The sequence below is a fragment of the Heteronotia binoei genome, chromosome 21 (genome assembly GCF_032191835.1).
Source record: "Heteronotia binoei isolate CCM8104 ecotype False Entrance Well chromosome 21, APGP_CSIRO_Hbin_v1, whole genome shotgun sequence".
Taxonomy (NCBI): domain Eukaryota; kingdom Metazoa; phylum Chordata; class Lepidosauria; order Squamata; family Gekkonidae; genus Heteronotia; species Heteronotia binoei.
Window position 1 is genome coordinate 180,668,607 of NC_083243.1, and position 12,828 is coordinate 180,681,434.

At 46.6% G+C, this 12,828-nt stretch overlaps 1 protein-coding gene across 1 annotated transcript in view; it reads right to left on the reverse strand.

The window, feature by feature from the left end:
* Positions 1-234, reverse strand: part of XRCC5 (X-ray repair cross complementing 5) — a 76,338-nt gene extending 76,104 nt beyond the window's left edge. The window contains exon 1 of the mRNA XM_060262446.1: positions 231-234. Coding sequence (XP_060118429.1) covers positions 231-234 — 4 coding nt within the window. The remainder of the gene's footprint in view (positions 1-230) is intronic.
* Between the last annotated feature and the right edge of the window lie 12,594 nt (positions 235-12,828).

Here is a 12,828-nt window from a genome sequence, read left to right on the forward strand (position 1 = left end):
CTATGTCTTGATAGTGCTGAACTGAACTGAACCTTCTTGAATAGCAGCATTCAAGATAATTTTTTTTTATTCCCACAATATAAAAAGATGGAACCAAAAGAGATTTCAATTAGAAAGTCACTTGACTAAATATTCAGTTTATCAATCAGGCTTGTTGCCTTGTTGATTAAATCTGCAACCATTTATTTGAACAAAACAGTACTTCTGAAGGGGAAAAAAGCATGCTTTACTCATGTTTAGATGATAAATATCAATGTTGCAGCAGGTAGAAATGCGAAATTTCTGGAAATTTTGAGGCCATGGGGAAAAATGTTTCCCTTCCTTTCTTTCATGGGAAAAGACAGAAATATTGGGGGAAAATATACAATATTTGTATCCCTATCAAAACTAAACGTTTTAAACTGATTGTACAACATAAACACATCATTTATAACTTAGCATATAAAACTGTCCTATTTGACATACTTATGGAGTCAAAAAGTATAAAAGTCTTCATTTTCTCTTTAAAAAAATCCCTGCAAGTATGCCCAATACTTGAGAACTGATTATAACATGTATCTTTAATTTTTGCCATCTGAGAAGAAAAAATACATTTGAACGCACTGGGTTAGAACAAACATTGCTGTTGCCCCCAATAGTTTCCACAAGTAGAAAGTGCCTTGTGTTAAAGGCTCCATCACAATGAAATATAAACTTTGGATTCATCCATTATATACTTGAAAAAATGAGCCAACTGAAGAGGCAATATGCAGAAATACACAAAGACAGAAGCAAGAGAGAATCAAACTCAAAGCACAGCACTTACAATCATTAAGAAGAAGAAGATATTGGATTTATATCCCGCCCTCCACTCTGAAGAGTCTCAGAGCGGCTCACAATCTCTTTTACCTTCCTCCCCCACAACAGACACCCTGTGAGGAGGGTGGGGCTGGAGAGGGCTCTCCCAGCAGCTGCCCTTTCAAGGACAACCTCTGCCAGAGCTCTGGCTGACCCAAGGCCATGCCAGCAGGTGCAAGTGGAGGACTGGGGAATCAAACCCGGTTCTCCCAGATAAGAGTCCGCACACTTAACCACTACACCAAACTGGCTCTACATCAAACAGTAAAGAAATTACTGTTAATATTGGTGCTTGCAAATATAAAGGATGAACAGGCACAGGGCAGTTGCAACTTAGCTCCTGTGACTTATGAGAAATTGCCCTGCCCCTGAAAAGTAACCACTCAGCTTTTTCATCCCTGAGCCTATGGAACTGTTGCTCCAGCATTTAACTGTGAAGAAAACTGGTTCTCTAAAAATTCTTGTCTGTTTGAAAGTTTGGTTCAGGCTTCAAAGGAGACCTGCTTGTGGGTTAATACGGTTCAGAAACAGCCTTGTGACGCTGGAGCAAACTGACCTTCTGAAATTGCAGATAAAGCTAGCTGTATAGGAGAGCCAAGGAGCCCAGTACCAGCTCCCAATTAGCCACATTCTATTCAATTAATAAGAGCCCCTTGGCACAGAGTGGTAAAGCTGCAGTACTGCAGTCGGAGCCCTCTGCTCATGACCTGAGTTCGATCCCAGCAAAAGCTGGTTCAGGTAGCCAGCTCAAGGTTGACTCAACCTTCCATCCTTCCGAGGTCAGTAAAATGAGTACTTGCTTGCTGAGGGGAAAGTGTAGATGACTGGGGAAGGCAATGGCAAACCAACCCGTAAAAAGTCTGCCGTGAAAACGTTGTGAAAGCAACGTCACCCCAGAGTTGGAAATGACTGGTGCTTGCACAGGGAACTACCTTTACCTTTTTATTCAATTAAGCACCTGTAGGAAAGGAACCAACTCTAGCTACAGATAGTTTCATTTCTTCTTCGGAGAGCAAGTTTGGTGTAGTGGTTAAGTGTGCGGACTCTTATCTGGGAGAACCGGGTTTGATTCCCCACTCCTCCACTTGCACCTGCTAGCATGGCCTTGGGTCAGCCATAGCTCTGGCAGAGGTTGTCCTTGAAAGGGCAGCTGCTGTGAGAGCCCTCTCCAGCCCCACCCACCTCACAGGGTGTCTGTTGTGGGGGAGGAAGGTAAAGGAGATTGTGAGCTGCTCTGAGACTCTTCGGAGTGGAGGGCGGGATATAAATCCAATATCTTCTTCTTCTTCCCTGGCCAGACCACCGCTTTGGTCAGCGGTGTCAAGCTCATGAGGGCCGGATCTGACATGTTCAGTTCAGTTTATCACAGGCATTGATCAGAACATTTGCGTATCTAGAACAACCTTAAAAGTACCTTATAAAAAGTCCCACAAAGAATCCGCATGTTAAAATTTGATGACTTGAGGGTTATAACAGTAAAAAAAGAATTTAAAAGATTATTATTTAACCCTTTAAAAAGTCATTTTAAAATTTGTTAAAAGATTTACAGTTTGGCCTATTTGTTTCTGGTTTCTCTTCAGATCACATAAATCTTTTGCCTTTTACTAAAGATCTGGCATAAATGAGACCCCGTTGGGCTAAGCCATGTCTGGCTGGGCCGTGTGTGCACCTATTTAAGATTAGGTAGCAGAGATATAAACTTTATAAACGGCACAGACAAATACAATTAAATATTTTTTTTAACTTAAAATAAAACCTGCTTAAAACATTAGCACTCATTGGTCTTAAGGGTACTTTCTTTATATTTCTTCCATGGGATCCAGGGAACTGGAGAAAGGAAGCTCTGACTCTTTCCTTCTTTCCCCAAGGGTCCAGAAGGTGGAGGAGCTTCAGGCAACAGAAGGAAGAGAGGCTTGGCTCAGTAGCTGTGCTGTGCAATTGAGAGAGCCTGGAAAAGCAAGCTCTCCCTTCCCATCTCCTCTCCAAGGGAGAGCCTCAACCAATGGGAGAAAATAGAATATTTGTTCTGTAGCTCCTGTGCAATTGAGCAAGCCTGGCAAAGCAAGCTGTGATGCAGAAGGAAGCAAGAGAATAGGAGAAGGAAGCAGATGACAGCCAATTGCTTGGGGGTCTGATAGGAGCCCTTCGAGGGCCTAATTTGGCCCCAGGCTGCATGTTTGACACCCCTGACTTAGGTCATCTGTTTTCGAAATGGTTTAAATGAATTGGCTATACATCTCCACCTAGGGACCATGAGGACCCCCTAACGTATAAAGAAGTAGGTTTCTAGTCTAGCTTTACGCTGACTGCTTGAGATCCTGGCGTGCAGTCAATTTCAGGTTCCCAGTGGCTGTCTTGAACGTTGCTTGAGAGAGCCAGACAGCTCTTGGCTACGCTGACTGCCAGGAGAGAGCAACCTCTGGATTGCTGGAACTTTTAACGTTGAATGGTAACATCTCATATTTGGAACCAACGCATTACTGTTTTAGTTAGCATTTGAATTTATAGCTTTCTTATTTATAGCCTCCACAGTTTCTTGTCATTTTGGAAATTGCACTTTAATTATATATATATATTTATATATATATTTATAATTATTATTTATTATTTTTTTATAATTAATACAATTAATTTATAATTAATTTATTATAATTAAAAATAAATATAAATATATTTATATATATATTTACTTTGTGGTTTTCTGCCTCCGCCTTAATCTAAGCCCAGAACCTAAACTGGCTAGCCACCTACTACAGTAATTTACTTTTCTGAGAAACTCCTTCTGCAAGCCTGACCTTGCAAGGGAGGACTTTCTTGTTTAATCCTGGGAAGCTTGGGAATCTACCCTTTGCTTTCTGACCATGGGAATAGTCAAAAGGGCCGATGGCAGATTACAGGACCGTTGCGTGAGGAGTTACACCCGGGCTTTATAATTTTGCGTTCTGCAGCAGCCGTCTTTGTTCAGGTCTGCCTCGGGGAGAGGTCAGACATAGTTTGGGTCTGCCACAGCAAGAAAGCAGAAAGGCTGAGGGTAGGCCTGCCTGGCTCTAAATACGATCCTGTACGGCTGAAAAGATATCAGCATCTGGGATGCATTTCCTCCAAAGGCGGAGAAAAGTTTCGCACATGTACTTTGGCACTCAGGGACTCGAACTGGATGGCTGCGCTATGCTGGTTTAATAGCCGGTCCACATTTGCCTTGACCAAGTCACTAGCATGCAACTTGCGCAATGCACCTATATCCGGGGATGGCCACTCTGTGTGATTCACCCGGGGAACGAATCAGTGCACAGCCGACATGTGTCCTTAAGGGAGTCCCCCGTGCAAGCATCGGTCGTTTCCGACTCTGCGATGAGGTCGCTTCCCCCCTTGCCCTTAAGCAAGGATTGGGCGGTGTGGGCCAACATCAGCCAAAACCTCCTTCCCACCCGGCCGCTGCGATATTTCCGGCACCTGCGAGGTGCCTTTGCACCTTTCCCAGCCCTGTGCTTACCTTGGCTCGCGCCATGATCCCCGGGTCCGAACCCCGCGGCGCTTGCCTCTCCGGTCTCCCACCCGGCACCGCTTCGATGCGTAAAAGGCGCGCGCCACGGCGGCATTCAAGGGCCGTGGCCGGGAAGAGCAATGCTGCAATGGGTAAGGGAAATGAGTGGCTGCCGAGCTGGGAGGAGCAAAGGCGCGCCAGAGCAGAGGCGGCAGCAAGGAAACGGAGGCGAGGCGGGGAACTTGGTGTTTGAGTGCTGCTTTCCGTGCGCCACCGCCGCCTTCTTGACTGCGCCGGCTAGGGCTGCCGATCCCCAGGTGGGGGCAGGGGATCCCCCGGTTTGGAGACCCTCCCCCCGCTTCAGGGTCGTCAGAAAGCGGGGGGAGGGGAGGGAAATGTCTGCTGGGAACTCTGTTATTCCCTAGGGAGATTTATTCCCATAGAAAATCATGGAGAATTGATCTGCGGGTATCTGGGACTCGGGGGGGGGGGGGCTGTTTTTTTTAAGTAGAGGCACCATATTTTCAGTACAGCATCTAGTGCCTCTCCCCAAAATATCCCCCAAGTTTCAAAACTATTGGACCACGAGGTCCAATTCTATGAGCCCCAAAAGAAGGTGCCCCTATCCTCCATTATTTCCTATGGAAAGAAGGCATTGAAAAGGTGTGCCGTCCCTTTAAATGTGATGGCCAGAACTCCCTTTGGAGTTCAATGATGCTTGTCACAGCCTTGATCTTGGCTCCGCCCCTAATGTCTCCTGGCTCCACCCCCAAAGTCCCCAGAAATTTCTTTAATTGGACTTGGCAGCCCTAGCGCCGGCGCTGTAAATGAGCGGGATGCGTTGTATAGTCGTTGCTTAGCAGGGGTATTAAAAGACCTCGTTATTACAAACCAAGAGTTTTCAGTGTTCCGTCGCTGAAACGGGACTTTTTTTTTCTCTCTCTCTCTTATAAAAAGGATGACCGCAAAGTTTTGAGTTCGGTGTCACCTTGAAAACTAACGAAGTTTAAGTCTGGATTAGGGTTGCCAAATCCAATTTAACGCCCAGCCCAAACCCCTGGGCCTGTGTAATAACATTGCTGCTACTGGGAAGGAGATAGGGTTGCCAGTTCCTGGTTGGTAAATTCCTGGCAATTTCAGGGGTGCAGCCTGGAGAGGGTACAGTTTCAGGAGGGATGGGACCTCAGACAGGCACAATGCCATACACGCCACCCTCCTGGAGAATCGTCGTTGCCAATTTCCAGGTGAGGGCTGGAAAACACTCAGAATTCAGTATTATAACTGGGTTAAGGGTAGTCAAATACCATAGCGAAGTATGGGTTTCCAGCTACTATATGATAAATACACCCAGGGCTATTTTTGTAGGAAAAGCCCTGCAGGAACTCATTTGCATATTAGGCCACACCTTCTGACATCACCATCATTTCACACAGGAACCTGTTTGTATATTAAGCCATGACTTTCTCTTCCATCCCACCCCACATATTATAGGAAGGCTTACTTCTGTTGGAGTTGTTTCCTGTTCTGTGGAACTGTTGCTGCTTGCTACTGCTGAAAGATACATCTAAACAATGGCTGTAGAAGAAAAACAGTCTGCATCTCAACACAGCCTAAACGAGACCTTGAATGACAACAGGGGAATTCACAGGCCTACGACATTTGGAGCCGCTTCAGGTGATATTACACAGAAACAGTGGCTAAGATGAGATTATGCCTCCTCTTCCCATATGTCTAGTTTCACCCAAAGGGGAATGATGAGTATCTTTATTTCCCCATGTCTATAAAAGTCCAGGTACTTATTTATTTATTTAGTAGGCTTCTCTTCCACCCTTTCCCATAACAGGCTCAGGGAGGATCACAACATAAACTGAACAATAAAACCCTACAATTTAAATTTAAAAACAATACAATGAGATTAACAAACCAATAGAACAAGATAAGGTGCATCACAGGTGGGAAGGGCACATTTTACAGAATAAACTGATTTCTGGCCCAAGAAGAAATGACGGTGATAATAAGAGAGCACCATAGTGAAATATGATGTGACAGCAAGGCTGCAAAGCATGATGTCACAACAAGGGAGGCCAGCTGATGGAATAGGTACTGGAATAGGACGCCCGCTGTCTCAACCAAAAGCCTGGTGGAATAGCTCCGTTTTACAGGCCCTACAAAATGGTAGTAACTCAAGTAGGGCCTGGATCTCCATAGGGAGCTGATTCTACCAGGCAGGGGCCAGAGCTGAGAAAGCCCTGGCCTGGTGGAGGCAAGACAGATGTCCTTCGGGCAGGAGGTGCTGCATAGCAGACCACAATGACCTTCGGGGCATATATGGGGAGAGGTGGTTCCTCAAGCATGTTAGTCCCAGGCCATGTAAGGCTTTAAACTTTAAACGGGGCATATATGGGGAGAGCCAGTTTGGTGTACTGGTTAAGTGTGCAGACTTGCAAGTGGTGGCCATCTTGCGGAAGTGACATCACCGGAAGTGACATCATATCCTGTTTCTGGCGGCGTGCACACACGTAGGGGGGCCCACATAAATCTTGGGCCCCGGGCCCCCGAAGCCCTAGCTACGCCCCTGTGCGGACTCTTATCTGGGAGAACCGGGTTTGATTCCCCACTCCTCCACTTGCACCTGCTGGCATGGCCTTGGGTCAGCCATAGCTCTGGCAGAGGTTGTCCTTGAAAGGGCAGCTGCTGTGAGAGCCCTCTCCAGCCCCACCCACCTCACAGGGTGTCTGTTGTGGGGGAGGAAGGGAAAGGAGATTGTAGGCCGCTCTGAGCCTCTGTCCTTGAAAGGGCAGCTGCTGTGAGGGCCCTCTCAGCCCCACCCACCTCACAGGGTGTCTGTTGTGGGGGAGAAAGAGAGCCAGTTTGGTGTAGTGGTGAAGTGCGTGACTCTTATCTGGGAGAACTGGGTTTGATTCCCCACTCCTCCACCCGCAGCTGCTGGAATAGCCTTGGGTCAGCCATAGCTCTGGCAGAGGTTGTCCTTGAAAGGGCAGCTGCTGTGAGAGCCCTCTCAGCCCCACCCACCTCACAGGGTGTCTGTTGTGGGGGAGGAAGAGAGCCAGTTTGGTGTAGTGGTGAAGTGCGTGGACTCTTGTCTGGGAGAACTGGGTTTGATTCCCCACTCCTCCACCCGCAGCTGCTGGAATAGCCTTGGGTCAGCCATAGCTCTGGCAGAGGTTGTCCTTGAGAGGTTGTCCTGTGAGAACCCTCTCCAGCCACACCCACCTCACAGGGTGTCTGTTGTGGGGGAGGAAGGGAAAGGAGATTGTAGGCCGCTCTGAGCCTCTGTCCTTGGAGGGGCAGCTGCTGGGAGAGTCCTCTCAGCCCCACGCACCTCACAGGGTGGCTGTTGTGGGGGAGGAAGGGAAAGGAGATTGTAGGCCGCTCTGAGCCTCTGTCCTTGGAAGGGCAGCTGCTGGGAGAGTCCTCTCAGCCCCACGCACCTCACAGGGTGACTGTTGTGGGGGAGGAAGGGAAAGGAGATTGTAGGCCACTCTGAGCCTCTGTCCTTAAAAGGGCAGCTGCTGTGAGAGCCCTCTCCAGCCCCACCCACCTCACAGGGTGTCTGTTGTGGGGGAGGGAGATAAAGGAGATTGTAGGCCACTCTGAGCCTCTGTCCTTGAAAGGGCAGCTCCTGTGAGACCCCTCTCAGCCCCACCCACCTCACAGGGTGTCTGTTGTGGGGGAGGAAGGGAAAGGAGATTGTGAGCCGCTCTGAGACTCTTTGGAGTGGAGGGCGGGATATAAATCCAATATCATCTTCATCTAAACGTCAGTACCAAAACCTTGAAGCGGATCCAGTACTCAGCTGGTAGCCAGGGCAATCGGCTGGATGCTTGCCCATAGAGGCAATGCAGTTAAGAGCGGTGCTGCCGCATTTTGCCCATCTGGAGTTTCCAGATCAACCCCAAGGGCAAGCCTGTGTAGAGCGAGTTACAGTAATCCAGCCTGGAAGTGACCGTTGCATGGATCACTGTAGCAAAATCCTGTGGGGATAGATAGGGCACCAGCTGTCTGACCTGCCGAAGATTCCTGCTGTGACCTGAGCCTCCATGGTAAGTGAGGCATCGTATAACTCCCAGACTCTTCACCTTCTGAGCCGGCACAAGAGATGCACCATCCAAGGTTGGGAGTCAGAGGCCTGACTCTAATCCCCCTCAGTTCAGGTACAGGACCTGATGCATCAGGAAGAAAAATCTCTCTTTCTGGGTAGAGGTGGACCCCAGTATATTGTTGGGCTTCCCATCTAAGCGAAATAGAAAGGGTACAGGAGTCCCCTTCTCTGTTCTCTCACCAAAAAAAAAAAAAGAAAGAAACACCAGACAATTCAGCCTGTTTCATGCAGTGCTGTAGGAAGAATGCAGCTCGTAATTTATTCAGCCAGAGTGAGAGCGAAGGAATGAGTCGCCCTCATTGTTGCTATTTCTGCTTCTTCCGAAAGGGACTGACAGCATCGTCTTTTCGCATGCAGACCATAACTACATCAGAGAAATATGTACCTGCTCCAGTTGTCCTCCTTTTGCTTAAGGCTTGCCAGATTTGCTAGGGACCACTATTGTATCATCCAGGAATTGGTGCTCAATTTTCACCTTGGCTGCTGAAAAATGTTCATAGTTCAACAATGGTAAAACCCAAGAATCCAGCACCAGGACACAAATTGGGAGAGCTATAACTAAGTGAAGGTTTACAACTGCCCCACAATGTAGGGCAGTGTTATTTCCCTATATTATTAGGTATGGATAGCCCAGTCGAGCCTGATCTCGTCAAATCTCAGAAGGTAAGTTAGTAGTTGAACAGGAGACCATTAAGGAAGTCCAGGGTTGTTACACAGAAGACCTCTGAACATCTCTTGCTTTGAAAAGCCTATGAGGTCACCATAAATTGGCTGTGACTTGACCGCAAAAAAAGGAAAAGGAAAATCTTATTCTAAAATGTCCTGGCACAACAGTCAATATTGTTCATTTTTCTAATGTCAGAGTGAAAGTTATGTATCTATGAATGTATACACAGCCATATTAGAGTATGTGTGTGTTCTGAATCCCTCCAAGTACAAAACATATTGTTATCAATCCCCACCCCCCACCCCCAATACAAAACCTATTGTCATCTTGTTTTAAGGGCTAAAGTTTTATAGTAGCTGTCCTTGGGTTTTATTGCTGTGTTTTTATGTTGTAATCCGTCCTGAACCCGCTTGCAGGAAGAGTGGGGTAGAAATTAAATAAAATAATAAACTAAAAACAATACTGTAGGATGCGGCAGAAGGTAATTTTAATTAAAGTGGTACCTTTGTTGCAGATCTTTACTCTGCCACTAAGTGTACTGGGTGACCTTTGGGCAATCATAATCTCCCATCTTAACCTAAATTACCTCGCAGGCCTCCTGCGAGGATAAAAGTGGGGCAATCTATGTACAGCACCCCGATGCTCTTGGAGGAAGGTTGAGATTACAATGAAAGAAATGAAACTAATCGGGAGGCTAGGATGTGTGCCTTTCTTTTCTATGGAAAACGGCAGTACCATGTTTTCACCTCCACCTGCAGCCTTGAGGAACTTGCTGCAAAGCAGCTTTTCTTCTTTTTGTTGTCAAAGCTGCAGCCCGTATGTGGTGATCCCTGGTGTGGTTTCCAACGCAAGAGACATTCAGAAGTGGCTTGTCATTGTCTGCCTCTATGTAGTAACCCTAGACTTCCTTGGTGGTCTTCTGTCCATGACCCTGCTCAGCTTTTGAGATCTGATGAAAGATCGGGCTATCCGAGTCATGGCTCCCAATGACTGCAACCGTACTACAACTTTAAGAATATGTTATTGCGAATTTGAGTAGGGAGAAGTAGTTGGTTTGCATTTTCACAACTAGATTTTAATATCAGAATTACTTAACTCATTTAAATAGCCTTTCTCTTTATTACAAACGGCAAATCCTCCTCTCAAGTAATAATCACAGGCAGATTTTGCTGGGTTAGTAATGATTTATAAAATATGGCTTTTTACATTTTTTAAAAAAGATGACTTGAATAGGGTTTAGGGTTGCCAAGTCCAATTTAAGAAATATCTGGAGACTTTGGGGATGGAGCCAGGAGACTTCGGGGGTAGGGCCAGGAGACATTAGGGGTGGAGCCAAGATCAAGGCTGTGACAAGCAAAATTGAACTCCAAAGGGAGTTCTGGCCAGCACATTTAACGGGACGGCACACCTTTTCATTCCTTCCTTCCACAGGAAATAATGAAGGATAGGGGCACCTTCTTTTGGGGCTCATAGAATTGGACCCCCTGGTCCAATCGTTTTGAAACTTGTGGGGTGTTTTGGGGAGAGGCACTAGATGCTATACTGAAAATGATGCCTCTACCTCAAAAAACAGCCCCCCCCCAGCGCCCCAGATACCCGCAGATCAATTATCCATTATTTTCTATGGGAATAAATCTCCATAGGGAATAATAGAGTTCCCAGCAGACATTCCCCTCCCCTCCCCCTGCTTTCTGAGAACCCTAAAGTGGGAGGGGGCCTCCAAACTGGGGGATCCCCTGCCCCCACCTGGGGATTGGCAACCCTAATAGGGTTTAAATCAGGAAGGCCTAGCAAATCTGTCAAAAGAGGTGAGGGAGAAAAAGAATCTCAAGGTAGAAAGAAAAGGAGTTGAACTTTATATCCTGTTTATCTGTAACCGAAGAAGTCTCAAAGCAGCTTATAATCATCTTCGTGCCTCTCCCCACAAGCACCTTGTGAGGTAGGAGGGGCTGAGAGAGTTCTGAGAAAACTGCGACAGGCCCAGGGTCACCCAGCAAGCTTCACGTGGAAGAGCGGGGAATCAAACCCAGTTCTCCCAGATTAGAGTCCACCACTCTTAACCACTACACCACACTGGGTCTTTAAGAAAAACTTAAGGCAGATGAAGTGATAAATACAACGTCATAATCCACAGCAGAGTGAGACTTTAATGAAAGCCACGCAAAGAAGAACGATAGTACAAGTTCACATTGAGACCGGATATTAAAGTTGAAGAGACAGGAATCAAATAAATAATAGGAAATTCCTCTATAAATCTGCCCAAGATCAACATGTGAGTAACTAGAACATACTAAGCTACTAATCCACTCTGTGGACTTCCAGGAAGAAAACTGGGTGTATACAGGCCTACATTAAAGCAGTAGCTGCAGTGGATTTTTTCTTCTTGCACAATGGGCCTTCCATCCTTCTGCCTTTACAAATGGCATATATACCAGTGAATCAAATGCTGGTTCAGCTGTCCTTATTCCTCTCATTAGGCATCAGGCAAGTTATCCAACTTTTTGTTGAATAAAAGCACCTTCCATATGCATATTCATTTATGCACTTGTTTATCCCTTAATTTTTTTTCCAGAAGGCAAAAATCAGTTTTTTAGAAGTTGCAGAAACTGCTCAGAGGATGAAGAAGATGATATTGGATTTATATCCCGCCCTCCACTCCGAAGAGTCTCAGAGCGGCTCGCAATCTCCATTTACCTCCCCCCCCACCCCACAACAGACACCCTGTGAGGTAGATGAAGATATTGGATTTATATCCCATCCTCCACTCCGAAGAGTCTCAGAGCGGCTCACAATCTCCTTTACCTTCCTCCTCCACAACAGACACCCTGTGAGGTAGATGAAGATATTGGATTTATATCCCGCCCTTCACTCCGAAGAGTCTCAGAGCGACTCACAGCCTCCTTTACCTTCCTCCCCCACAACAGACACCCTGTGAGGTGGGTGGGGCTGGAGAGGGCTCTCACAGCAGCTGCCCTTTCAAGGACAACCTCTGCCAGAGCGATGGCTGACCCGAGGCCATGCTAGCAGGTGCAAGTGGAGGAGTGGGGAATCAAACCCGGTTCTCCCAGATAAGAGTCCGCACACTTCACCACTACACCAAACCAGATGGGAGTAAGATGGGTCCATCATTTTGCAGGTACCTGTCAAACAGCACTATGGGCTGGCTTCTGCTGCAAAATTCATAGAACCGTTCTTTTTCTTCCTGAGCTTGACCCCGGAGAGAAAACAGCTTATTTGAACGGCGTGTGAAGTGTGGGCTTTCAGAGTAACCCAACCACACATAGAAAGCTGCACCTGTTTGCACCCAGTGGCACACAATCAACACTGATTCATGAGTGAGGGAAGGAAAGGACACGGTGCTTTTCATTTACAGCATGACTTTCAGCAAACTGAGTAAGCTTCTCTAAAACTAACGCTGTGTGAGAAAAAGAGTAGAAAGGCATGTTGAAGACCGATCCAAGTAGCACCAGCTTCTAGCTCCGTCTTTGTCCTCTTTGTAGAAATCAACAGTTAACTGTGAAGCGAGACAGAAGCGGGTCCAATGATGCATTTCAAAGTAGGGAAGAACTGTATATACATGGCCAGCTCCAAACAATAGGGTATCTGTCCTATTTATACAGAATGACAGAACACCCTATTGTCTGATTTTATGCTATCAACCCTCGATCTTGCCTCATCCCCCCGCATATAAGTTGTGCAAGGCTTGTGCTAGTGATC